General features: G+C 49.7%; 1 protein-coding gene across 4 annotated transcripts; it reads right to left on the bottom strand.

The window, feature by feature from the left end:
* Positions 1 to 31: 31 nt before the first annotated feature.
* LOC112060284 (uncharacterized) lies at positions 32 to 11,958 on the bottom strand. 4 transcript variants are annotated; one of them, XM_024109845.3, is made up of 8 exons: positions 11,701 to 11,948; positions 10,138 to 10,242; positions 9,620 to 9,682; positions 8,276 to 8,356; positions 6,801 to 6,996; positions 4,908 to 5,018; positions 3,740 to 3,829; positions 32 to 1,882 (listed from the first exon to the last, which is right to left on the bottom strand). In XM_024109845.3, the coding sequence occupies exons 1-8, from the start codon at positions 11,799 to 11,801 to the stop codon at positions 1,862 to 1,864; spliced, it is 768 nt and encodes a 255-aa protein (XP_023965613.2). In that variant the 5' UTR covers positions 11,802 to 11,948; the 3' UTR covers positions 32 to 1,861. The 4 variants fall into 4 exon arrangements, with proteins under 4 accessions (XP_023965613.2, XP_023965614.2, XP_023965611.2 ...); XM_024109843.3 differs by lacking the exon at positions 32 to 1,882 and adding an exon at positions 2,336 to 2,663 and having other exon boundaries at positions 11,701 to 11,958; XM_024109846.3 differs by lacking the exon at positions 3,740 to 3,829.
* Between the last annotated feature and the right edge of the window lie 14,833 nt (positions 11,959 to 26,791).

Genomic DNA, 26,791 nt, shown 5'->3' with positions numbered 1-26,791 from the left:
GATTGAATAGAAATGAACAATGTAACTTGGATTAACCTTCAGCCTCTTTATTTTCATTTTATGTTTTATTAACCAAGGCATGTTACACCATATTAAATAGTACATTATGTTGGCTTGGAAATTGTACTCTTGTCCTGTTTTATAATTCTAAGATGAGATGCTAGATAATTTGTTTGAAGATTGGTATCTTGGGGAGTCCAAAGTTAGATGCAGAAGTGAATAGGTCAGTTTGAGTGGATAATATTGTGTTCATGTTTGGCATTCCAGGAGCAGAAAGGTGTGACAGGGTGAATAGAAATGAGCAACCAAACCATAATAGTCATCTGTTCTCACCACCTTCCAGGCACCGCAGTAGACATGGTGTTTGTTATAGTGGTTTGCAGGTCAGTTTGTCCATGCCTATCCCCATCCAGATTTAAATCTTGGGTCTTTCCCATCCCACTGTTTCCTTGCCCATTCAGATCTGGATTGTATCTTCTGTAAGCTGCATGTCTACTAGCAAGCATTTTGACAAGGAGCTGGATGGTGTATTTCAGTTCCTGGAAGTGGATGTTGAAGAATTTCCCCCGGAGAGCGTGCAGAGAAGCTGAGCACCCACTGAGGAATATTAAGAGGGAATCCGATCGTTTGCCAGTCCTTCAGTAACAAGACAAACAAGTGAGACTGGTCACTTTGATCTAATCCCTTGCATTGGATTTCATAAGCTGTCTTCCCAAGCCAGATCTCCAAGCTTATTAGCACATGCTGAGAAGCCTGCATAGGAGGAAGAGCATTTGGGGGGAGGGGAGGAAGGGGAAGAGGACTCTCTGACTTCATTGTCTGATTGGAGCAGATAGATGATTTTTTCAGGCCCTTTATCATTACCATTCATTGCAAGTCCGGTGCTTAAATGATCTGGGGCCCAGTCCTGCTGTACATAGTTGGGCGAAACTACTACTGAGGTCAATAAAAGTTTTGCCTGAGAAAGGATTGCTGGATCAGGGCCATTCATTTGTAGTTATTGATGGAAGGGCAGGAATGCAACATTTTAGTCCCAGTGGTCTTAACCAGGAACAAGCAATCCAATGTCTTCTATGCAGATGATGCTACCAAATAAAAGAACCAGGCCTCCTACTGTGTGTAGCGTTTGTGTAACTGAAAGGGCTGATCTGTTGCAAAAGCCTAGGACTGTGAGTCACCATGTTATTCCCCCATCCCCCGCCTCCAGTGAGAGGGAAACTTGCTTGTGCTTTGCTGGGTGTCAGCTCCTTAATACCAATAGCCTTTTAGCCACCCAAATCTTGAAGGTTAGCAATCGGTGCACCCCAGTTCCCAAGCCCTTTTGAGGCATTCCCCTGCAGTGTGCAGCACCTTATCCACTGAACACTCACAGAAATACCAGGGCTGCTGTCCTCAAAAGGACAGTGCACATACTAACTTGAATGATTTATCTCAGGATTACTGCTTTGCTTAACACCACAGCACTTAGATATATTTATAGTAAAAACAAGACTAAGCATATTAACAAAGAACAGAGATTCAAGGATTCAAATGATTAGTGAGTAAGGCTAATGGAAACAGAATGGTTACATATACAAGAAAATTAATACATGCTTTCTAGAGACTCAACTTAACTTCACAAGCCAAACCCCTTTCTAAAGAAGTTTATTTTACCCAAAGCCTTTTCTGCAGTGTTTCAGCCAAGGTTGGTTGAGATCCTGCTTTCACAAATGTAAACCACTCTTCATTTACTTCCTAGGTGCAGGATAAAAGGGTGTCTTTTTGTCTTCTCCCTATATCTCCCAAAGTTCATTGTCTCTAGTCAGGGGCAGTATCACTCCCCCATCACTTGTTTTTTCCAGTGTGCTCTTCTATATTGACTTCACATGGCTCTGTTGACTTCCTGTGTAGATGGGGATTACATTGTGTTAGTTTACAATCTTAATTTACATTTTGGCAGAGAGAGACACATATTATCTCCTGTCTGGAAGAAAAATTGCTTCTCTCTTTGGTTGGTGACTCATACCTTGATACCGAATCTAAACATATTTCCAGTACAGGCACATAACCCCTCACATAATATCTGTACATACATTTCACAACCCTATTAATGACCAGTGCGATCCTGGTTTTAATTTGAGACCTCTCATGGCATTCTTTATGGATAACTATTATGAAAGCGGTGTGCAAGGTATAGTAAGCTTGTCAAGCCTGTTAGGATTTGCTGCTATGAAGCAGTGAACCTTTTGCCAGCAGGCACCAGTGGTCTCTGTGTCACATCCCCTTCCAGAGTATATGCTACAAGAGCTAAAACCTGGGCATTTCCTGAATAAAAAAAAGACACAAACTGGAAGGCTGCCGTTTCACTATTTTTTTTTTTATTGTTTTATAACACAGAGGTATAATTGAATTCCAAACAGCCATTCCTTTTAATCATAGATTACAGCTTTCTTATATACTAGTCTCCCACATGCCAGCACGGGCCACAGAAAGTTTAATGGCATCCCATCCCCCACGTTTTTATTGTCCACATGCTGTATGCAAGAGATTGGGATTCTTTCCTCTGTGGGCCACACAGCTTTAATGGGCGGATTCTGAAGAAGCAACAAACAGTAAATTTTGTAGCACTCTGCTGTGAAATGTACAAGTGGCTGAAACTTCTGTAGATCAGGAGAAAGTGAAGGCTGAAAATAAAGTGAGGACAGTGAGTATCGTAGGGGTTTTGCAATGTTGTTACGCTAATTGTTAAGCAGATTCTACCACCATCCTTTGACTCAGTTTGCAGCTTATAAATATGGAGTAACTAACATCAGTAATGGAATTCATAAGCCAGAACTGCTAGTGGTGAGGGAGACACATCCAGGGATCTTTTATTTAGTCTGATCTCCCCATCAGGAGAAGTTCTAGGTTACGGGACTCAGTGTGCCAGAGGCCTGACAAAATTCCTGGGCTGCCTTTTCTCCCACATATCGAAACAAAGCCTTTCAGGAGACCAGAGAAACCAGAGATTTTTGAAAGGTTCAAACTGCAGGCTGACCACACAGCTCCATTGCAGCCCTGATAGACATTTACCACAAGAAACCGGACAAAGTCTGGTTTTATAGAACTGGAATATAGGTATTAAAATCAGGGTTCCACCCCCTTACTGTTGTCCCAGTTTCACAAAGCACAATGTAATGTATGCCCAGCTCTCATGGCCCAGCATAGAAGCCAGATGCACATTCTCTAGAGCCCCTTCTGGCCGATGGAAGGTGTGGCATCAACAGGGTGCGAAGGGAGGAGCATCTAGAGCACCTCAGCCAGAAACATTACTACGATGTGCAGCTACACTACAAACTTACTTTAGCATTTTAACTACATCCCTGAGGGGGTGTGAAAAATCCACACCCCTGGGCAATGTAGTTATACCAACCTAGCCCCCCGGGTAGTCAGCACTAGGTCAACAGGAGGGCTACTCCCATCAACATAGCTACTGCCTCTCGTAGAGGTGGATTTCTTCTGTCAGCGTAGTAGCATCTTCACTGAAGCACTACAGTTGCACCGCTGCAGTGTTTTATGTGTAGACCTGCCCTTTGAGGGGGGCGGAAAGAGGAGTAAAAGGGAGGGGCTGGACAGGAAAATTCTTGGGGTTTGGCAAATCCCACCCCTATGGTAGAAGTGGACGATAAAGCACAGAACTCAGTGGTGTATCTTTTAATACCATGAGTTTCACAGACATGTTTGGAAATGGAACCCTTTCCCAGGCTTGGTATTTACTCACCCTACTCTTGGCTTGGTAAAAGTCTTCTCCATAGTTAAAATAGAGATTTTTAAGGTGATACTTTATCTCTCTTGCCAGCCCAGGGGGCAGCTACAAACCAAACAAAGAACAAAATAGCCTGACTTAGCCGATATGAAATGGGAATAATCCAATTCCTGGTTATTGGCCCAACAGTGATTTGGAAACTTCCATCTCCCAGGGTTTGGGCAAATGTCCAGACTGGGACATGGGGTTGGAAGGAGGTTTCTAACTCTTGTAAGTGCATTCCGGACAGTTCATGACAGGATCAGTGTATCTCAGTCATGTGACCTACCACACTACATATGACTCAGCCACTCTCCTGTCACACCAATTACAAATATAAAGGAATCTCAGTTCTCCCCTCTACTCTGCCTGTCCTGCATAGCTCACAATTTAGCTCAGGTTATTTCCATTGTAGCGCCTGTCTATGTTAGGGCTTCCAGCCAGGGCCGGCTCTAGGCACCAGCAAACGAAGCACGTGCTTGGGACGGCACATTTTCAAGGGGGGTATTCTGGCTATCTTTTGCTGTTGTTGTTGTTTGTTGTTGTTGCTGCTTCCAGCGGCAAAAGCCTGGAGCCGGCCCTGGCAGCAGCAGCGTGCCGTGCGCTGGGGCCACTGTGGTTCGTGTTGGGGAGCCGCACCTGCACCTTATGGCTGGGCCAGGCAGGCTCCGAGTGGGGGACACTCGGGCTGGGGGCCGCCCGCGGGGCGCACGGCGCCGCCTGCAGGTGCCGCAGGGTGGCCGCCCTCCAGCGCCGCAGCCAGGGCTTGGCAAAGTGGCCCAAGCTGCCCAGGGACTGCAGCAGGGCAGCCAGAAGCAGCAGTGGGGCAATAGAGGGCAGGGTGCTGCCGTGCGGGGCCTGGGGCGGCAGGGGTGCGAGTGGGGGGGGGGCACTGGTGGGGGGGAGAGAGCCAGGGCCTGGGTGGGGGGCAGCCAAAATTTTTTTTGCTTGGGGCAGCAAAAAACCTAGAGCCGGCCCTGCTTCCAGCATCACTCACACAGTTGGTGCTGAACCAGGTTTAGCAACTGTGGGACATTTGAGATATTTCCCTTGTGTGAATAAGGCTGTAAGAGGTGGCAGATCTAAGCAGGTTACCCAGCTTCCCGCTGCTACCCAAGTCCTACTGCGCTATGATGTTAAATACCTGTTTGTTGTCAAAGAGGCTTGTGGATTTCTTCGAAACTGGAATCTCAAGGAGTTCAAAAATTCGCTCCAGTCTTTGTGACAGCTCTTCTTCACATATGGAAAACACAGCCTGCGGTGCAAAGATAACAACAGAGCACTGTAAATATTGATGAGGATCAAGAGTCACGGTGCAGTACGTACAAGACTTAAATCTCATCTTCAGTAGAAAGGTCATTCGACCGTAACATCCCTCAATCAGTAGAAATGCACCTTGAATCCATGTGCAAAAATGCTTCAGGTAGCTGTCAGGGATTGAAGTTACCTCAGTAATAGCTAGAGGTTAATCAATTAAGTGAGTGCCAGTGTGGGTACCTCCCACTGCACAATTGGTGCAGACATTTCTGACAGCAGTCACTCCATTTCTATGCACCTGTGCTGTCCTCTTAATGTACAGTGGTGATTTTTTCCCCAATACACTCAGTCTTGAAGCAACAATTAGAAATCAAAACTAGATCTCCTATGTGGCACAGCACAAGGAATCAGAAGGAAGCCAAACAAAATGCTGCAACACTCTCAGATGATGCCTACTTGGAGTGAGAAATGGCAACAAGGAATTGAACCTGCTCTTCTGAATGCCAGGACTGTGCAGCACCATTAGGTTGGTCTCCATGGCATTCCATAGGCCATGCTGGGCTGGAAACTAAGAGTTAACAACATAGTAGCTGACCCTTTTGTGACACTTCCCAGGGTTACCCAGGGTTGTGAGGCACCTCGCTACCACCTGCCCTTAGCATGAGGAAGTCTTTCCTCTACCTGCTGTGTGCCAGCTACCCGACTCCCCCAGACTCTGGCAACACAAGCCCTGCTTTCCAGGCCTCTGCAGGCCTCGCTTCTCTGTACAGGTTAGCAAGAGGCACCCAGCAACTTCTGAGTCCTCCGTGCATCCCCCTGGAACATCCAGCCTCTAATTCATTTAACACTCTTAGAACGCTCAGATTCTCTGCTCCCAGGACACACCAGCTTACTAGAGTCAACTCAGGATCACCACTCCGCTTAACACACAGCACTTAGATACATGGATAGTGAAACAAGAATACGTTTTTTTTTAATCAAAATACAGAGATTCAAATGATAGTAAGTAACAATACTGGAAACAAATAGTTACATATAAACCATAACATGCTTGTTACAGCTAAACTAAACTCACAAAGTATTCCCCTGTCTCTTACAGGAGAGCTTACTCCCAGTCTTTTCCCCAGCATTTTCAACCAGGATGGCTGAGATCCCCCTTTCATAAGATCAATCCAGCTGGAAACTTGTCTTCACAGACTGAAGGATGCCAGAGCATCTCTCTGCACCCCCCAGATATACCAGGCCAGACCTTTGAACTTCACCTGAAAACAGGGCTCCCTCGGCTGTTTATCTCTTACAGTTAATTTCCTTCTGAAGTTTCTGGAAACTCTTAATGAACATTTGACTCAGTATGGGAATAGAATTTTATTGTAAGGCACACAATGGCCCACCAGAGAGAGAAGTATCTCTCTCCTCCTGTCTGGACAGTTTGTCTCATGGTGTGCTACATTTCAGTGACCTGCCTTCAACCACCAGTCCTACAGAGCCTAATTTTCAGCAGATACACTTAATTCTATACATTCCTTTTACAATGATTATGATGTCATGTGTGACACAAGCTTTCATTAGAGACCATACATGGCATTCTTTTGATGAACCTAGGGGATCCCCATACCCCTATGCCCTCTGTCAGTTGGCATCAAGAGGTGCTTAGGACACGTCTAGTTTCCTGCTTGATCATGCAAGTACTAAACGCCAGGTCATTAGACTGGCTTGTACAGTGCTATTATTTTTTCAAGACTTTATACATTTGAGTTCTAGGATATGAATAGGAACAAACCTTAATGATGATGCTACCTTCTTCATATGTCATTGGGAAGGCAGAGCCACTTGCAGCACATCTGGCTTTCTCCCATTCATGTGTCCTGAGCCTGTTGTACATTTCCAGCACATCTGCTTCTTGACAAGGGTCATTCAGGTTCTCAGAGAATTTATGGCTTCTCATTGCATTGGCCAAGACAGGCTCCAATCCAGGGCTAAAAGCGGAGTTAAAAAGTTCATTTTAAAATGGAAGAGCCAGATACAAAGGAGAAACATCAAGAATAAAGAGATATTCATAAAGGATAACTAATAATAATCTGGAAATACTTTATGAATTGCCATATAATTCACAAGATACAGCCTCCACTCTGTACTTCCCAACCCTAAACTGATATCTGCCTGACCAGGGAGCATCCGGGTGTGCCAGATTCTGTCTGGAAAAGTATCACTCTCACAGTGATATTCCACAAGTGGCAGCTAGCATGATCTAAACAGCACTTGGATTTTGTCTTGAGAGCTTGCCTCTTTCATCAGCACTTGGGTACTGGGACAGACACGGAGCTGCCATAGTCGCCCATCTCACTGTAGCTAGTAGTACACATACCTCATGGAGGCTGAGAATCTGGGGAGGGGACACTTGGGCTGCCAAGGTGGCATAGAGGGGTTACAGCGTTGGGAGAAGGATCAGGCTCTTTGTAGAAAGATAAGCTCTGGAGGAAATATTTACAAATCCCCTACTTTTGCTCTAAGCCTCTTTTTCCTTCCTTCAGCGTTTCACATTCTTCCTCCTTCTGATGAAACTTTTCTGCGCTGAGCATTCTGGAAAGCTCCATGAAACAGTTTCATGGACAAAATAAATATCACCAACCAGCCAATGATGCACAGGACACTCCCATTCCAGAAGTTATAAGACAGTCCCAGCTTCTCACCCATCTATTCTGCAAGCCCAGCTCGCAGTACAGTTATTGTCCCAGATGTATTTATGGCCTTGCAATGATGTGATGTTGCTGCCGCCAAATGCAGTGTTATTACATTGTGGATTTCTTGTTTCACAGGTTGAATACACAAGGCACTTGATGGGATTCATTTAGATACTGCAGGGATTCGCTAGCCCAGATATTTATACTTAGGAGGAAGGTAATGTGTGTTACAAACGATGGTCTGATCCAGCAGCCACTGAAGTCAATATCAAAATTCCCATTGACTTTGATAAGAGCTGGTTCAGTCCAATGCGTCAAAACCTTGGGTAATAAACATCTTTTGATGGACAAGCAACATTGCTTGATCCTAACTCGCAAAAATCACCTTTTCCCTGAGCACGGACATGCGTGCTGCTGTCTTCATGCACCTTCATGAAGTTTGTTCACAAGGTTGTGTTTGTAGAGTCCCAACAAGTTCACAGGTGACAAATGTACTAGTTGGATGGGAGGAGGGTGAGTGGTTCTAGATGAAGAGGCAATTCACAGAATAGTAACAACAATACACACTACTCACTTCTGAGCGAAGCACTGACTATTGTTGGTGGCCTCCTGCGATCTGGAACCACAGCAATCAGTCTCACTTGCTGCTTCCTGACTAGAGATGGGACAAACAACATTGAATAAAAAATGCAGATGGGAATAAACCAAAACCCAGAAAACTGAACTTTGGAGAAGTTCAGATCCAGATCCAGATCCGGCCTTTGCAGCTAGCCTACTGTACTTGGTTGAACAAAATCTCTGAATCCAACTTGGTCTGAATTTGGGGGGAAATTGGATCTAGTTCCAATCTCTGTATCATGGATCACTTTCTGTTAACAACCTGAACCTTTGTCCTACATCAACCAAGTCTTGAGTTGACAAAATTCTAAGAAAAACCTTTCAGCTTTGAAAAAGATTGATTAGCTATTTTCCTTATCCTGGCTGCCTCTGTATTTCCTTTTTGTAGCTGGAATTGGAAGCTCCAAAATACCCTGGAGAGAGGCTGCTGTCATTGTAATATCATCCTGACCAAGCACAGAAGTTGCAGGAAATCTCACACTAAAGCCTGTTCTTATCCAATTTCCAGCCCAGTTATATGGGATTCAGATAAGACTAAAGAAGATCCTTACTTGTGTGTGTTTATTGGAACCAACCTTTGCTGGATTTGCTCATCACTATTCTTGGTCTTTTCGGAGGATTCATTTTGGCATTTTATGCTTGTGAATTGCATCTCTAGGGTACTGCCTCTCTTCTCTCCCCCACAGTTCACCCCTTTCCACTCTCACCATAATCCCAGCTGCCACCCTTCCTTTAGGAGCTTGTCAATGCCACCCCTTAAATAGCTGTTAAGAGGTCACTGCTAAGTAATGCAAGACTCTCCCTTTCCTCTAGGATCAGAGTATGCTATCATGGCAGCTGCACTCACAGTCCTGCCAAGTATAAGTTTACCACCCGCCCTTTCTATATCAGGAAGGGTGGGTTTATCCTGTGTCCCGCTGATGCACAAGGCGGTATTACCTATTCAGAAAACTATTTGGGATGGAGCTAAAATTCATCATATTGTTTCACAACATGACATGATTTCAAGATGAAAATCACACAGCATAATAAAGCTGTGGGGTTACATCACACTGTCAGATTTGCATTGCAAGACAAACTGAAGTTGGTGGCAGCCTCGGGACCTGACTATGGAGAGCGATGCCAAGCCGGAGAAATGGAGCTAGTCCAATCACTAGGCATGTTGATATTTTAGTATCAACACCCACAAGCGAGAAGAAAGCCCAGTTGGAAATGTACAAGACTTCTTTAATATGGTAGATACTTGAGAAAGAATCACAATATTTTTCACTGTCATTGAAGCCTGACCCTCCCCACTTACCTGAGCCGTTCTTGCAAAACCTCTAGTCGTTTCTCTGCGCCTTCAAATCGAGCATTCATTTCCCTTCCGTCAGGCAAAGAATGATGCAAGGGGATTAGAGTTAATAAAATATCCATAAAAGTAATAACATCTGCAAAAGCTGAAGCCCCTCCCAAAATTCTTAGTCAGCCCTTCAGCAAAAAACTGAAACAGACAAGACTCATATGGCTAAAAACATATCTGCTCAACTGGGTGGCCATGGCCCTGCCATGTGGGAGACCTGTGATGATCTTAGCCACCCTCTCTCTAGGAGTCAGCACCAAGCAATAGTGCCCAGGCACAGAACGGAGCCTCTGGAGACAAGGAGGACCGCACATTGTCTCTCTAGCCAAAGAAGGGGCCGGCATCTCAATAAAAGGCAAGGAGGGCAAATGACAAGAATGGTGCGAACCTCAGAGATCCATTAGGAACATGAACACTTGTTTGGCCCCAAGGGTAGGGGTCTAAAATGGAATATAATTTCAGATCACCAAACTTACCTGAGTTTGTCTTCCACATATTTCACCCGCTGTTCCATCTTGGTTCCATCCAAATCTGTGAGTTCATCCTGTGGAGCTTCACTTTCACCTCTGGATGGCACAGAGCTATTGAAGATGACCGATAACTCAGAAGTCTTTCCAACATAACAGTGACACCACCGACACCACCTTCTACCCAGTAAACCCGAACCCTCACAGAAAAAAGAGGAAATTAATAAAATCTAAAAATATCAAAACAAAAAACCCTGCCCCGAGCAGATGTTTTACCCCAAAAAGCGTGACGTGCCAGTGTCTCCATGAAATCCACTCAAGACTTCACTATTGCTACTGATTTTATGTAGAAGGCGCTTAGTACTACCGTGATGGGAGACAGTATAAAACCCTAAAACAGCCAGATGGCAATTATTTCTAGGGCAGGATGAACTGGGCAAGATAAAATAAGAACTCACCACAGAAAACTTAAACTGAATCTAAAACCATTTCAGAGGTTGGGGGAAAAAATCTAGCCAGCTATTTTGCTTAAACCAGTCTTCAATTTTTTAAGATACTTCTATTTTAGAGAGTGTCAAGAAAAGAGAAAGATGGAAATAGGTTGTAGCATTCTAAAGACATTTTTCAGTTTCATGGATGCTTCTGTGTTTCCCAGTTCTTCCTAGGACCAGAAATGCCAAATACTGTTCTGGAGAGATTTCCAGCTCAGTTTTGCATGTTCAGGATATTCCTGCAATTCAGTTAATGACCGAGTAAGGATCTGACCCCCTGCCAACGAACCCCAGTGTCAGATAAAGGATGAGGGAGCCCGGGGCCATTGGTAACTGCACGTCTGTAATTCTCTTCTAGGGCTACTGTCTAATATTAACGGAAGGAGCAGTTCTCTGGCTCTTCACTGGGTGTCATTGCTGTTGAAAACCTCTCTTTGAAAACTGAAACAGGATCCAAACTGTGCAGCTTGAACTTGCTCCATCTGCACAATGATCGGACCCAAAACTCCAGATCCAAGTACCCCCAAATGTAAGGAAAGTCCAGCTTTGGAGCTGAACTCTGCAGCTCTGCTCAATCGATAGTTAAGACTTACTGCACAAACACATACTGGCCAAGCTTTTGCAGCTGAGCATGGGATGATTCAGGGTGCATGTGTGCGTGACTGCGGGTGAACTCAAATGAGCAGAAAAGGTCAAGTTCAGCAGTGGTCAGTGAAAAAGCAAACCCTGTTCTCCCCTTGCAGTATGTGCAGGAACAATCATTTTGGTGTGAAACTACTTTAAACAAAAATGGCAATTTTCTAACTGGTACAAAATCAAAGCACTTTAAGATTTCATTCAGGGGGAGGGGAGGGGACGTGCAGAATTTTGTCATTTTTGGTTGCAAATATCTGTGGTCTTCATCCTGGATTGAAATTTGCAAATGCTAGGGTTGAAAATAATAATGATGCAGTCTCTGACTGCAAACACTGACAACAGGAAGAACACTGCATGAGAGCTTCACAACCATTTTAAAACAGAAACTTAGAGCTCTTATTAAACATGCTGTGATTACCCACTGAGTTCCAATTGCCCAGCATACCTGTTGGTCTCTTCTGAAGCCTCTGTTCTGTGATCCAACTCCTTGCACTGTGAAACCTCTGGCTGAGCTGTGCCTGGGTTAGATAAAGCGCTTTGCTCCATGCTTCTATTAAAATAGCAAATGTCTCTTCTAAACTTTCCACGCTGAATGCTAAACTAATTTCTTTGACTTCGCTTTCTTATGATAGTCTATTTGTACACTGTTCCCCTTCGCCCACTCACACTCCCCTGACCTATAAGCAATTTAATGCAGCTCTCCTGCAGGCTGAAAAAGAGACTATTGTTGCTATTTATAGTTTTAAATATGTGGGAGGTGTTTAAATGTGTTGATGGTATCCAGAGAAGTGGACAGACAATCTCTTTGCAAAACCAGAGTAGAAGGCCAAGAGATTTGCTGCCCTGGCAGTGGGAGCTTGCTTTTGGACACGATTCAATTTTTATAGAAGTAAATAGGTGTCTTCACAGTAGAACTGGGTGAAAAATGGGATTTTTGGCTTGTGGGCAATTTCACAATTAAAAAAAAAAGTTCCAGTTCAAAATGAAAATGTAAATCTTGAACATTTTCAGCAAATTGAAAATTCAAAAATAAATCAGCAAAAAATAAGTCTCATTTTGGCTTGATTGAAATGTTTTGTTTCCATAAAAAAGAAATGCTTTATTTTGATTTGAGCTGTTACATTTAAAAATAAAATTTAATGAAAATTTGAAACAAAGTTGTTTCCAACTAAACTATCAAAAATCTTTGGTCAGAAAAATATTGAAACAGTCCATTTGGCATTTTTCAGCTTGACTTAAAAAATTCAAAATGAAAAACGTGGCAAAATTGACATGTATTTGCAAATGTTTGACTGTTGCCAAATTTTTTTGTGTTTATTGCCCCCAAAAAGTTGCCTGTGAAAATTCGCTCAGCTCTACGTACAACGCCCCTCCTCAGTCTCACCCACCAACAGAAGCAAGCCAACAAACACAAAGCCTAGAGGCTGATCGAGCTTTTTCTCCTACATCCAGGAAAGGAAGAGAAAGGTTTTTTTATTGCTATTTCTACTTTAAAATACTCAGGAGACACTCAGATACTATGTCAACAGGGGCTAGATAAGTAGTGGACTACACAGAGTCTAGTTGTAATGCTAGAGAAGTGGGCAGCCAAGAGGTTCTGGTGATCTGGCAGCAGGAGGTTGGAGAAACATTAAATCCAAAATAAATCCTTATCTGGGCTCAGAATCTGTCCTAATCTCAGCCATCAACAGTCATGGGCCCATTTTGGGGATAATTGATTTAGGACCTGATCCAACTCCCATTTAAATCAGTGCAAATCTTCACACTGCCATCAATGTGAGCTGAATTGGGACCTTACAGGCTTGGCCAGCCGTGACACTTATAGAGTCTAATGAAGTAAAAACATTAGTGTTTAATACTGTTTGTTTTTTTGATTTTCTGGGTAACCCTGAGCCGGGCTTGTGACAAAGTGGGACTGTTCTTAATGTTTCCTCTGAAACTGTAGGGGTGCCTCAGTTTCCCCTATGAATTTCTTAGGTATCTAGATGGTGGGATCAGGCACTCTGTCTCCTGGCAACTAATGGCCTGGGCCCTTCCTCTGCAAAGATGCCAACTAAAGGTGTTGGAGAACAAAGAGATCAGGTGACCTCCTGGCCCGGGAAGAGACAAAGGCCAGAGAGGAGGGGCTGGAGAGTTTCCGTTTGGAGCTGGCTGGGGACGTGGAGTGAGTGCAGACGTGGGTGTCTGGCTCACTGCCCCCCAGAATGGACCTGGCTGAGGGGTCCTGTTCTCTGTACCTGCAAGCTCTGTTTTAGACCGTGTTCCTGTCATCTAATAAACCTCTGTTTTACTGGCTGGCTAAGAGTCACATCTGACTGCGAAGTCGGGGTGCAGCACCCTCTGGCTTCCCCAGGACCCCGCCTGGGCGAACTCGATGTGGGAAGCGCACGGAGAGGCAGAGGATGCTGAATGCTCCAAGGGCAGACCCAGGAAGGTGGAAGCCGTGTGAGCTTCTTGCCCTGAAGACAGTCTGCTCACAGAGAGGAGACTTCACCAAAGTCCTGACTGGCTGTGTAGGGAGCAGTTCCAGAGCATCGCCTGGGAACTCCATGACAGGGCTGCTGAGTGTTTTAGCCATCACTGGTAAATTGCTAAATCTTCACATTGCTGGGGTGTGGCCAGGACTGGATTAACCCTTTGTGGGCCCCTTCCAAGTATGGGCCTGGTGCCACAGTGCCACTGGAGCCATTGTAAATCCAGTACTGACCACGAGGGACTTTTGGAAAACTAGCAGATTGCTACAGCTCTGCTGTCACTTTGGACTTACAAAATTTGACTCACTTATTAATGTTTTTTACCTGCTTTAACTTCTCATTTATTTTTCTTAGCTGATAAATCTTTAGCTAGATTACTAGAGAATTGGCTGCCAGCATTGTTTTTGGTAACATCTAGAGTAGCAATTGGTCTAGGGTAAGCAACTGATCTTTGGGATTGGGAGTAACCTAATGTGATGTGATATTTAGCATAGTGACCATTATCACAAAGTCCAGTTTATCTGGGTGGCAAGATAGGCTAGAGAGTCTAAGGGGACTGGCTGTGACTCCATGGTAAGACTAATATAGCGATCCAGGAATTCACGTTTGTTACTGAATTGGTGAACTCTGATTACAGAATATACCACCAGTTTGGGGTGTCTGCCCTGTTTCTGACACTCTGGCCTGAGATTGGCGCTCACAGTTGCTATGCCTTTGTGCAGAATTGGCCTCCCAAACTACCTATGGACCATGTGATCTCAGGGGCCCAACAATTCCCAGAGATTCCCCCAATGGAAGCAGGATGAAGAGTGCAATAGTGAAGTGTGCACAGACATATGGAAGGTGCCAAAGCCCCTGCGTTGACATTTTCTGGGTTTGCTACCTTGTTTAAGTATCAGAGGGGTAGCCGTGATAGTCTGGATCTGTAAAAAGTGACAAAGAGACCTGTGGCACCTTATAGACTAACAGACGTATTGGAGCATAAGCTTTCGTGGGTGAATACCCACTTTGTCAGACGCATGTGGTGGAAATTTCCAGAGGCAGGTATAAATATGCAGGCAAGAATCAGTCTGGAGATAATGAGGTTAGTTCAATCAGGGAGGATGAGGCCCTCTTCTAGCAGCTGAGGTGTGAAAACCAAGGGAGGAGAAACTGCTTTTGTAGTTGGCTAGCCATTCACACCCTTTGTTTAATCCTGAGCTGATGGTGTCAAATTTGCAAATGAACTGAAGTTCAGCAGTTTCTCTTTGGAGTCTGGTCCTGAAGTTTTTTTGCTGCAGGATGGCTACCTTAATATCTGCTATTGTGTGGCCAGGGAGGTTGAAGTGTTCTCCTACAGGTTTTTGTATCTTGCGATTCCTAATATATGACTTGTGTCCATTTATCCTTTTATGTAGGGATTGTCCAGTTTGGCTGATGTACATAGCAGAGGGGTATTGCTGGCACATAATGGCGTATATTACATCGGTGAATGTGCAGGTGAATGAACCAGTGATGTTGTGGCTGATCTGGTTAGTACCTGTGATGGTGTTGCTGGTGTAAATATGTGGGCAGAGTTGGCATCGAGGTTTGTTGCATGGATTGGCTCCTGAGTTAGAGTTACTATGGTGCAGTGTGTGGTTGCTGGTTGCTTAAGGTTGGCGGGTTGTCTGGGAGGCAGGGAAGTCCTTTTGGGACAAAACCCATCCTGATTGGTAGAGGGTGGTGGGAGGAGTTCTTAGAGGGGTCACACGACCCACTTCCGGACAGGTCACCCCCACCCTGGAAGTCACCCTGATTGGTCAAATCTCCTCTTGGGGCGGTCCTATTGGGACGAAACCCATCCTGATTGGTAGAGGGCAGTGGGAGGAGTTATTAGAGGGGTCACATGAGACACCTTGCTGTCGTGGAGTGTGGGGGAGTCAGGGCCCTGCACCCCTCTTCCTGAGATTCACTGTGACTCTCAACCAGCCAGTAAAGCAGAAGGTTTATTTAAGGACAGGAACACAGTCTCAAGCAGAGCATGTAGGTACGACCAGACCCCCTCAATTAGGTCCCTCTGGGAGGTTCAGGGAGCTTAGACCCCAGCTTGGGGTTCCCTGCATTGCACCACCCAGCCCAAACTGAAACCAAACCAAAACTCCTCCTGCAGCTCCTCTCTTCCCCCTCCCCCCAGCTCCTCCTCTCCTTTGTTCAGTCTCCCGGGCAGAAGGTGTTAATTCTCCCCACCCCTTCCTGGCTCAGGTTACAGCTCAGGTAACTTCCTTCAAGGGAAGTCCCCCATCCCCACTGCAACCCCCCTGCAACATTCCCAGGTCAAATCTATCCTGCTCCCTGCTCCGTCACATCTCTCCCCCCTTCGAGACTGAACTGAGCGGGGTCGCTCTGACCAGTGACCTGGGGAAGTTCAGGGCCCCCTCTCCGGGACAACGCGTCCGCTATCAGGTTGTCACGTCCCTTCACATGGACCACGTCCATGTCATAATCCTGCAGGAGCAGGCTCCACCTCAGGAGCTTGGCGTTGGCTCCTTTCATCTGGTGCAGCCAGGTCAGGGGAGAGTGGTCAGTGTGCACGGTGAAGTGACGCCCAAAGAGATATGGCTCTAGTTTCTTGAGGGCCCACACCATGGCCAGGCATTCCTTCTCGATGGCCGCGTAGTTCTGCTCCCGGGGTAGCAACTTCTTGCTCAGGTACACGATGGGGTGTCTCTCTCCCTTTTCATCCTCCTGCATTAACACCGCCCCCAGTCCCGTGTCTGAGGCGTCGGTGAACACCATAAAGGGCTTGTCAAAGTCTGGGTTTGCCAGAACTGGGCCACTGACCAGAGCCTCCTTCAGCGCCCGGAGAGCCTCCTGGCACTCCTCGGTCCAGACCACCTTGTCTGGCTTCCCCTTCTTGCACAGCTCAGTGATGGGGGCGGCTATGGCGCTAAAGTGGGGCATGAACCTTCGATAGTACCCCGCCATCCCAATAAAGGCTTGGACCTGCTTTTTGGTTTGAGGAGCGGGCCAGTCTCTGATCACCTCCACTTTGGCTGGTTCCGGCTTTAGGCAGCCACTTCCCACCCGGTGGCCTAGGTAGGATACCTCAGCCATCCCCACCTTGCACTTCTCCGGTTTTACGGTCAGCCCAGCCTCCTGGAGTCGGTCCAGCACTTGTCTAACCTGGGACATGTGGTCCTCCCAGGTCTGGCTAAAGACACAGATGTCATCGATATACGCCACGGCAAAACTCTCCATCCCCCTCAGTAGCTGATCCACCAGGCGCTGGAAGGTGGCCGGCGCTCCCTTGAGGCCGAAAGGCAGGGTCAGGAACTCATAGAGCCCCAGAGGGGTGATAAAGGCCGATTTCAGCCTGGCATCTGCATCCAGCGGCACTTGCCAATAGCCCTTTGTAAGACCCATGGTGGTAAGGTACCGAGCACCTCCCAGCTTGTCTAGGAGCTCGTCAGGCCTGGGCATGGGGTAGGCATCGGCTACAGTGATGGCATTGAGCTTCCGATAGTCCACACAGAACCGGATCGACCCGTCCTTTTTGGGGACCAGCACCACCGGCGAGGCCCAAGGGCTGGAAGACGGCTGGATCACCCCCAAAGCCAGCATGTCATTGACCTCTCTTTCCAGGTCCTGAGCAGTTTTCCCTGTGACTCGGAAGGGGGAGCATTTTATAGGCGGGTGCGATCCTGTCTGCACCCAGTGGACAGTCAGATTAGTGCGTCCAGGCTGGTTGGAAAACAGCTGTTGGTACAGATGCAGCACCCCTCCGATCTCAGCTTGCTGGGCAGGGGTTAGCTGATCAGAGAGGGGAATTGCTTCCAGGGGGAAGCCAGCTCTTGTCCCAGGGAATAGATCTACTAAAGGGTCATCTCCCTGCCCCTCCCAATGTCCACACACGGCCAACACCACATTCCCCCTGTCATAATATGGCTTCATCATATTCACATGGTACACCCGGTGGTGGTGTGCCCGGTTCGACAGCTCCACCACATAGTTTACCTCGTTTAGTTGCTTGACAACCTTGAAGGGCCCTTCCCAGGCGGCCTGGAGTTTGTTTTTCCTCACGGGGATGAGGACCATCACCTGATCCCCCATGGCGAAGGCGCGGGCCCGTGCTGTGCGGTCATACCAGACCTTCTGCTTCCTCTGGGCTCTGGCCAGATTCTCCCTGGCCAGGCCCATGAGCTCGGCAAGTCGTTCCCGGAAGGTCAGGACATACTCCACCACCGACTCTCCATCAGGAGTGGCCTTCCCCTCCCATTCGTCTCTCATCAGGTCCAGGGGCCCCCTTACCCGCCTTCCATATAACAGTTCGAAAGGCGAAAACCCGGTAGACTCCTGGGGTACCTCCCTGTACGCGAACAGCAGGTGAGGTAAGTACTTGTCCCAGTCCTGCGGGTGCTGATTCATAAATGTTTTCAGCATCATTTTTAGCGTCCCATTGAACCTCTCCACCAGCCTGTTGGATTGGGGGTGATATGCTGAGGCCCAGTTGTGCCGGACCCCACATCTCTCCCACAAGCACCGGAGTAGGGCCGACATGAAGTTGGACCCTTGGTCCGTCAAGACTTCCTTGGGGAACCCCACTCGGCTGAAAATGGTCAGCAGCGCATCTGCCACAGTGTCTGCTTCAATGGACGATAAGGGCACTGCCTCGGGGTAGCGGGTGGCGAAATCTATCACCACCAGGATGTATTTCTTCCCAGACTGGGTCGTCTTGCTGAGAGGTCCCACTATGTCCATGGCCACCTTCTGGAAAGGCTCCTCTATGATGGGCAAAGGTCTCAACGCTGCTTTCCCCTTGTCCCGGGCCTTCCCCACCCTCTGGCAGGGGTCACAGGATCGGCAGTACTGCCGGACATTGGTGAAGACCCCGGGCCAGTAAAAGTTCTGTAGCAGCCTCTGCCTGGTGCGCCGGATCCCCTGGTGCCCGGCGAGAGGGATGTCATGGGCCAGGTACAGTAGCTTGTGGCGAAACTTCTGGGGAACCACCAGCTGCCTCCTGATCCCCCACGACTCCACTTCCCCTGGGGGAGCCCACTCTCGGTACAGGAACCCCTTCTCCCACAGGAACCTCTCCTTGCAACCTCTCATCATGGTCTGTACCACACTGAGGTCAGCCAGGCCCCTTAGCTTCCGCAGGGAGGGGTCCTTCTGCAACTCGGCCTGGAACTCGGCGGCTGGGGAAGGGATGGGGACCTGCTCCCTCTCGGCGGCTGGGTCGGAAGCCCCAGCCACCCCGAGCCTTATCCTTAGGTGTTCCCTCTCCACCCGGGTAGGGTTCGGTGCCTCCGGTGTGACATCCCTCCCAAGGTCAGGGGGTAGTGCCCCTCGCCGGCTCTGGCTACGGGTCACGACTAAGGTGGTCTGGGGGTTGCTTGGCCAGTCCTCTAGGTCCCCCCCCATCAACACCTCAGTGGGCAAATGGTGGTGCACTCCCACGTCCTTGGGGCCCTCCTTGGCCCCCCATTTCAGGTGTACCCTCGCTACGGGAACCTTGAATGGGGTCCCGCCCACCCCTGTCAGGGTCAGGAAGGTGTTGGGCACCACCCGATCTGGGGCCACCACCTTGGGCCGGGCCAGTGTCACCTCTGCACCCATGTCCCAGTATCCATAAACTTTCTTCCCATCCACCTCCAGGGGAACAAGGCACTCGCTCCGCAGGGACAGCCCCGCGCCCACCCTGTAAACGGAGAACTTTGAATCCGGAGCATCTTGGCCCCCAGAGAAGCTGGCCTGGGGCCCTTCTCTCTCTTGAGCAGTTGATAAGCTGCCAGCCCCTCTTGCGTGAGAAGCCTGCCCCTCGTTAGTCTGGGCCTCTACCAAGTTAACCCGGTGCAGGTTCGGTCTGCTCAGTCTGTCCTTGAGCTTGGGGCACTGGGCCCGAACGTGGCCTCTTCGGCCGCAGTAATAGCAGCTCATGTCCCGTGGGTCCCCTCGAGCCGGTCGGTTGTCCCTGATGCTGGGCATTCCCCTTGGGAGGGGATTCCCCATATTCCCCCTTTGGGAGGTACCCAGGTGACTCTCTCTTTGCATCATGGCGGGCCTGTTCCTTTGGGGCTCCTCCCTGCCACCCCCTGACCGGCTCTTCACAAACTCATCGGCCAGTAGGGTGACCAGATCACCCAAGACAAATATCGGGACGCGGGAGGGGGGGGGGGGGTGACGCGGGGGAGAGGGGGGTAGCGGGGGGGGGGCAAAAAAAAAAAAAAAACCCTTCCTCCGCAAGCGCTGGAGGGAGGCCCGGGAGACGCAGGGGAAGCGCGGGGCCGGGGTGAGTAACAGTCCGGCCTGGCCCCAAGCAGGCAGGACTCAGTTGGGCGGTAGGGAGAGGAGGGGGGCGGCCCGCGGGGCCAGGCGGCGGCTGTTCTCACCCCCGGCCAGCGGGATTCGGGAGCAGCCGCTGCTGCAGCTCCCACTGCCGCGGGGGCAGGAAGCGGCCATGGCGCTCCGCGGCTGCAGCTCTGGCGCCCCTGAACCTCCCGAGCCGGGGCCTGCTGCGGGGACCCAGCAGCGCGCACGCTGCGCCCAGCCCAGCCCCTGGCCAGTCGCGTCTGGGCTGCTGCCCAGCTGGTGCTATCCCGCGGCGGCCCCGGAGTGGGGGCAGCAGGCCCCAGCCCCCCCGTCCCGCAGGGGAACGAACGGGGCTGGGCTGCCGATGCCTCCGCCCCGGGGCCGCCGCGGGATAGCACCAGCTGGGCAGCAGCCCAGATGCGACTGGCCAGGGGCTGGGCCCAGCGTACGCGCTGCTGGGTCCCTGCAGCAGGCCCCGGCTCGGGGGGTTCGGAGGCGCCGCAGCTGCGGAGCGCCATGGCCGCTTCCTCCCCCGCGGCAGTGGGAGCTGCAGCAGCGGCTGCTCCAGAGTCCCGCTGCCCGGGGGGACAACAACAGCCGCCGCCTGGCCCCGCGGGTCGCCCCCCTCCTCTCCCAACCACCCAACTGAGTCCTGTCTGCTCGGGGCCAGGCCGGACTGTTACTCACCCCGGCCCCGCGCTTCCCCTGCATCTCCCGGGCCTCCCTCCAGCGCTTGTGGAGGGAGGGGGAATGGTGAGCCCGGGGAAGAGGCAGGGATTCGGGGAGGGAGCCAATCGGGGGAGGAGGGGGCGGAGTCGGGGCGGGGTGGGGGGGGTGCGAGCACTTCCGGGCTCTAGGCTCCGGGGCATTTCCTTGTTTGTCCAGTGTCCCGACCGCATGTCGGTCGGGACGCGGGACAAACAAGGAAATATCGGGACAGTCCCGATAAAATCGGGATGTCTGGTCACCCTATCGGCCAGCCGCCCTGCGTGTCGCGGGTTCTCTGGCTTTCTGTCCACCAACCACAGCCTCAGGTCGGATGGGCACCGCTCATACAGTTGCTCCAGTACCAGCAGTTTAACCAGGTCCTCCTTCGTCTGGGCCCCATCAGCCCACTTGCTGGCGTATCCTTCCATGCGGACGGCTAGTTGCAGATATGAGATCTCAGGGGTTTTATCCTGACTCCGGAACCTTTCCCGGTACATCTCAGGAGTCAGCCCAAACTCACGTAGCAGGGCCTTTTTGAATAGTTCGTAGTCCCCTTTCTCTGCCTCTTCCAGTTGGCGGTACAATGCCACGGCTTTGGGGTCCAGTAAGGGGGTAAGGACCCGGAGTCTGTCCGCGGGATCAACCCGGTGCAGCTCGCAGGCCGTCTCAAAGGCATCCAGGAAGTCATCCATGTCCTCCCCCTCCTTGCGTGGGGCCAGGATGCACTTATCAAAGCTCCGTGCAGTCCTGGGTCCCCCCTCACTCACCGCAGCCGGGGGTTCGCTGCCCTTCAGTCTCGCCAGTTCCAGTTCATGCTGACGCTGTCTCTCTTCATGCTGTCTCTGTCGTTCACGATCCTCCAGCTCTCTCAGTTTTAGCTCTTTCTCCCATTCCAGCCAATTCCGCTCCACGGATGCCGAACGTCGCCGGGAGGATCCTCTGCTGGCCGGCGAGCTTCGCCGGGAGGATCCCCTGCTGGTCAGGGGGGTCACGGCGCCCTCGGTATTTGCTGGGCTCCTCCCCACCCTTCCCCTAGGCATAGGAAGGAGGGGTCTCGGGAAGCCCTCAGCAGCCGGCTGACCACTCCCAGCTGGGACAGACACTGGTGCCTGCGCTGCATTTGCCAGGCTGCTTCCTTGAGACACAGGGATCAGTTCATTCGCGCGATCTCCCGCCTCCAGCTGGGCAATGAGCTGTTCTTTGGTGAGCCTCCCACTGCGCAGCCCCCTCTGCTTGCACAGCTCCACCAGGTCGCTCTTAAGCCGCTTGGCATACATCTTCCTGCTGGCCACTCACCGGCCTGTGTGCTCACAGCTCCCCACAGTTCCCAGGGAGACCCCTAGTGTGCCAGCCCTTCTCGAGGTCACCACCTCTCTGCCAGGGTCGAGCTGCAGACTCCTCCGCCCCTGGGACCACTCGCTGCGATCCCCCCGGGGGACCCTGTTACTGCAAAAGTCCTTCTCGCTGGTCACACACTCCCCGGGGTAATAACCGTCTCTCTCTCTCACTCTTCAGCACGCCTGGTCCCCGTCAATCCCCCTTCGTTTTACTGCTCCCCAGTCACTTACTGCAGGAAGCACCGTCCACGGGGTGCAGTAGATCCCGCCGCTGCCACCAGTTGTCGCGGAGTGTGGGGGAGTCAGGGCCCTGCACCCCTCTTCCTGAGATTCACTGTGACTCTCAACCAGCCAGTAAAGCAGAAGGTTTATTTAAGGACAGGAACACAGTCTCAAGCAGAGCGTGTAGGTACGACCAGACCCCCTCAATTAGGTCCCTCTGGGAGGTTCAGGGAGCTTAGACCCCAGCTTGGGGTTCCCTGCGTTGCACCACCCAGCCCAAACTGAAACCAAACCAAAACTCCTCCTGCAGCTCCTCTCTTCCCCCTCCCCCCAGCTCCTCCTCTCCTTTGTTCAGTCTCCCGGGCAGAAGGTGTTAATTCTCCCCACCCCCTCCTGGCTCAGGTTACAGCTCAGGTAACTTCCTTCAAGGGAAGTCCCCCATCCCCACTGCAACCCCCCTGCAACATTCCCAGGTCAAATCTGCCCTGCTCCCTGCTCCGTCACACTTGCTTCTGGTCATGTGGCCGCCTTGACCTCAGAAGTAATACCCCATGGGGCAGGACTTCTGGTGATAGGTGGGAGGGCTTAAGGGGTCACGGGACAGGGCTTAAGGGGTCAAGGGGCGGGGTTAGGGTTTGATTGACGGTAGGGCCCTTATACTATGGGGGGCACTAGGGCCCTGCAGTGGCAGTTGATGCCGGGAGCCGGCAGAGTGGAGCACAGCAAGGAGCTGCAGGGGGCAGCCACCTGCTTGTGGCAGGGACACTCAAGACTGGGGGAGGCACATGGGGGCAGCAGGCAGGGCCAGGGGAGAGACCTGGCCCCAAACATTGGTGGACCCAGGCTCCTGGGCCCTGAATATTGCTGGAGCCCGGGCACCATGGGCCCATATAACTCACCACCCCTGACAGATGCCTCATGGAGGCTGAGAATCTGGGGAAGGGATACTTCAGCTGCCATGGTAGCAAAGAGGGATTATAGCGTTGGGAGAAGGATCAGGCTCTTTACAAAAAGATAAGCTCTGGAGGAAATATTTACAAATCCCCTACTTTTGCTCCAAGACTTTTCTGTTCCATCAGCTTGTCACATTCTTCCTCCTTCTGATGAAACTCTTCTGTGCTGACCATTCTGGAAGGCTCCCTGAAACAGATTCACAGACAAAATAAATATCACCAACCAGCCAATGATGCACAAGGCAAGACTAGGGTTAGCCACCCATTCCAGAATCAAGTTATGAGACAATCCCAACTTCTCACCCATCTATTCTGCAAGCCCAGCTCACAGGACAGTTATTATCCCAGATGTATTTATGGCCTTGCAATGCTGTGAGGCTGCTGCCACCTCACGTGATGTTGTTGAATTGTGGTAAGAGGATGCAATGTTGTCGTGCAATGATGTAACGTCATGACATGATTATTTGTCTCACAAGGCACAAGATGGGATTCATTTAGATCAGGGGTCTCAAAGTCCTGGCCATGGGCCATCTGCAGCCCAAGAACCTCCCCACTGCAGGCCGCAGCTCCAATTGGCTGGGGGAGAGGGACAGAGATACCATCACTAGTCGCCTGGCAGAGTCAGCCATGGAGGCAGCATCATTAGTTGCCGGGCAGAGTCAGCCATGGAGGCAGTGTCAGCCATGGAGGCAGTGTCGCTTTTTTCCACAATGAATATAAACAAGTCAAAATTCCGAACGCAACTATCTGATGCACACCTTGCTGCAATCCTGAAGGTTTCAACTGCTCAGTCACTGAGGCCAAACATCAACAAACTGACAGAACTGAAGCATTGCCAGGTGTCTGGCAAACACTAAAAACTCTCTGGCAGGCGAAGAATTGTATAAAGTTGTATGACAGTTTTATTATTTCTAAGAAATTGGAAATAAAAAAATAGAATATAAACGTTTTCTTTTCTGAACACCATCTTCAGTGACATTATTGGCCCACTGAGAGGATTTGGGGACTGGCACTGGCCCTAAGATAAATTGAGTTTGAGACCCCAGATTTAGATACTGCAGGGATTCGCTAGCCCAGATATGTAGCAGAAAGGTAAATGTGTATTACAAACTATGGTCTGATCCAGCACCCACTGATGTCAACTTCAAAACTCCCATTGACTTTGTTAGGAGCAGGTTCAGCACATCTTTTTGATGGACAAGCAACACTGCTTGTTCCTCTCTCCTGACAATCCCCTTTCCCTGAGTACTAAAGTATGGGTTGCTGTCTTCATGCACCTTCATGGATTTCGTTCAGAAGGTTGTGTTTGTAGACTCCAAACAAGATGTACTAGACTGGTGGTTCTCAATCTGTGGGTCAGGACCCCAAAGTGGGTTGTGACCCAATTTTAATGGGGTCTTCAGGGCTGGCTTAGACTTTCTGGGGACCGGGGCCAAAGCCCAAGCCCAAGAGCTTCAGGCCTGGGCAGCAGGGCTCAGGTTACAGGCCCCCTGCCTGGGGCTGAAGCCCTTGGGCTTTGGCTTTTGCTCCCCAGCCTGGGGTTGGGGGGGCTTTGACTTTGCGTCTCCTCCCCCCCCCCCCCCCCCCAAGGTGGCAGGGCTTGGACGGGCTCAGGCTTCGGTCCCCCATCCTGGGGTCCTGTAGTAATTTTTGTTGTCAGAAGGGGGTCGTGGTGCAGTGAAGTTTGAGAAACCCTGTACTAGACACATGGGAGGAGGGTGAAGAGGCAATTCACAGAATAGCAACAAAAATACACAATACTCACTTCTGAGCAAAGCACTGACTCTTGCTGGTGGCCTTCTGCGATCTGGAACAACGTGAATCAATCCTGCTTGCTGCTTCCTGACTAGAGATAGGACAAACCAAGTTGAATAAAAGAAACAGATGGGAACAAACCAAAACCCAGAAACCTGAACTTTGGTCCAGATCTGGCCTTTGCAGATAGCCTATTGTACTTGGTTGAATAAAATCTCCGCATCCAACTTCAGGGGTGCCTTTTCAGATTTTGGTAGGGGTGTATGTGTGTGTGGGGGCAACTTTAACAGCAATTCCAGGGGCTACTTTGGCACCTGAAAACTCTAGTTTTTTTGCAGATAACTTAGAAATTAGCTGACAGGAGCATAGTATCTAGTTCCTATATAAAGAAAGAAAAAATAAAGAAATATTAGACCCACTCAGCTATAATACTAACAGTGATTGAGTGTCAAGTCACTTAGGGGCACTGGTTAGGTTTAAAATTGTAATGTATATTCTTACTTTGTTACTAACTCTTGAATGCAACAATTGAAATAATTGTAGAAAAATCTAGATTACTTTCTATCACTTTTTTGCAGTTCACCAAATTTGGAATAGATCATTTAACTTTTGGAAACATTCTACTAGGGCAAGGCCTCATGAGTTTATACTGCACTTTCCTGGGGCTCTAGTGGTAATACCCCACTACAAATAATAGACTAGAAACTGACCTTAAACAGGAGTGAAACTGACACTTTCAAGTCACTTTCACAGTATTGCCAAACTCAAATGCTCAAAAATCATGAATCAGGCTCACCAAAAATCATGAGATTGGCTTTAAAATAATGAGATTATGTAAATATAATAGATATGGTGTTCTTTTTATTTGCCTTCTACTTTTTGAGGCTTTTAGGGTGGAAAGGGGTCACATTTTGAAGCTTTCTCCACAGCAACGAGGGCTAGAAACTTCATTTTTCTTTAAGAATGAAGGCTGAAATCATCACATATCCACTTGACTCCAGGAGCTGGGGCTTTAAGGAAAGCAATAATTATCATGAGACTTGTGACAAAATCATGAGAGTTGGCAGGGGCGTCTCTATGTTTTTTGCCGCCCCAAGCACGGCAGTCAGGTGGCCTTTGGCAGCATGCCTGCGGGCGGTCCGCTGGTCACGCGGATTCGGCGGCATTTCTGTGGGTGATCTGCCGGTCCCGCACCTTTGGCGTGCCTGCTGCCGAATTGCTGCTGAAGCTGCAGGACCGGCGGACCTCCCACAGGCATGTCACTGAAGGCTGCCTGACTGCCGCCCTCACAGCGACCGGCAGTCCGCTCCCCCATTTTTGTTGCCCTTTTCTGAACCTTTTCCAATTCCAATAAATCTTTTTTGAGATGGGGTGACATCTGCACACAGCATTCAAGATGTAGGCATACCATGGATTTATATAGAGGCAATATGAAATAGTCTGTCTTGTTATCTATCCCTTTCTTAATGATTCCCAACATTCTGTTAGCTTTTGTGACTGCTGCTGTACATGGAGTGGATGTTTTCAGAGAACTATCCACAATGATACCAAGACAGGGCCACCCAGAGGATTCAGGGGGCCTGGGGCAAAGCGGGGGAGCTGCAGCAAGAGCCGGCTTTAAGCACCACAGGGCCCGATTCGAAGGAGCTGCCGCTGAAGTCCCGCTGCTGTCTTCGGCGGCAGCTCAATCGGCTGCCGGTGCCTTCGGCGGCACTTCGGTGGAGGGACCTTCCTCCGCGGCAGCGATTGAGCTGCCGCTGAAGACAGCAGCGGGACTTCAGCGGCAGCTCCTTCGAATCGGGCCCTGTGGTGCTTAA

This window comes from Chrysemys picta, chromosome 1, assembly GCF_011386835.1.
Source record: "Chrysemys picta bellii isolate R12L10 chromosome 1, ASM1138683v2, whole genome shotgun sequence".
In the NCBI taxonomy this organism is placed as follows: Eukaryota; Metazoa; Chordata; order Testudines; family Emydidae; genus Chrysemys; species Chrysemys picta.
This window is presented reverse-complemented; position numbering and strand designations above follow the sequence as displayed.

Excerpts from the sequence above, each read along its gene's own strand:
- LOC112060284 (XM_024109843.3), bottom strand. The coding sequence starts at position 11,801 with ATGGAGCAAAGCGCTTTATCTAACCCAGGCACAGCTCAGCCAGAGGTT. Across the intron at positions 6,997-8,275 it reads AGTCAGTGCTTCGCTCAGAA|CCCTGGATTGGAGCCTGTCT; the intron begins GTGAGTAGTGTG and ends CTCCGCTTTTAG. Across the intron at positions 3,830-4,907 it reads GCCTCTTTGACAACAAACAG|CTGCCCCCTGGGCTGGCAAG; the intron begins GTATTTAACATC and ends TTTGGTTTGTAG.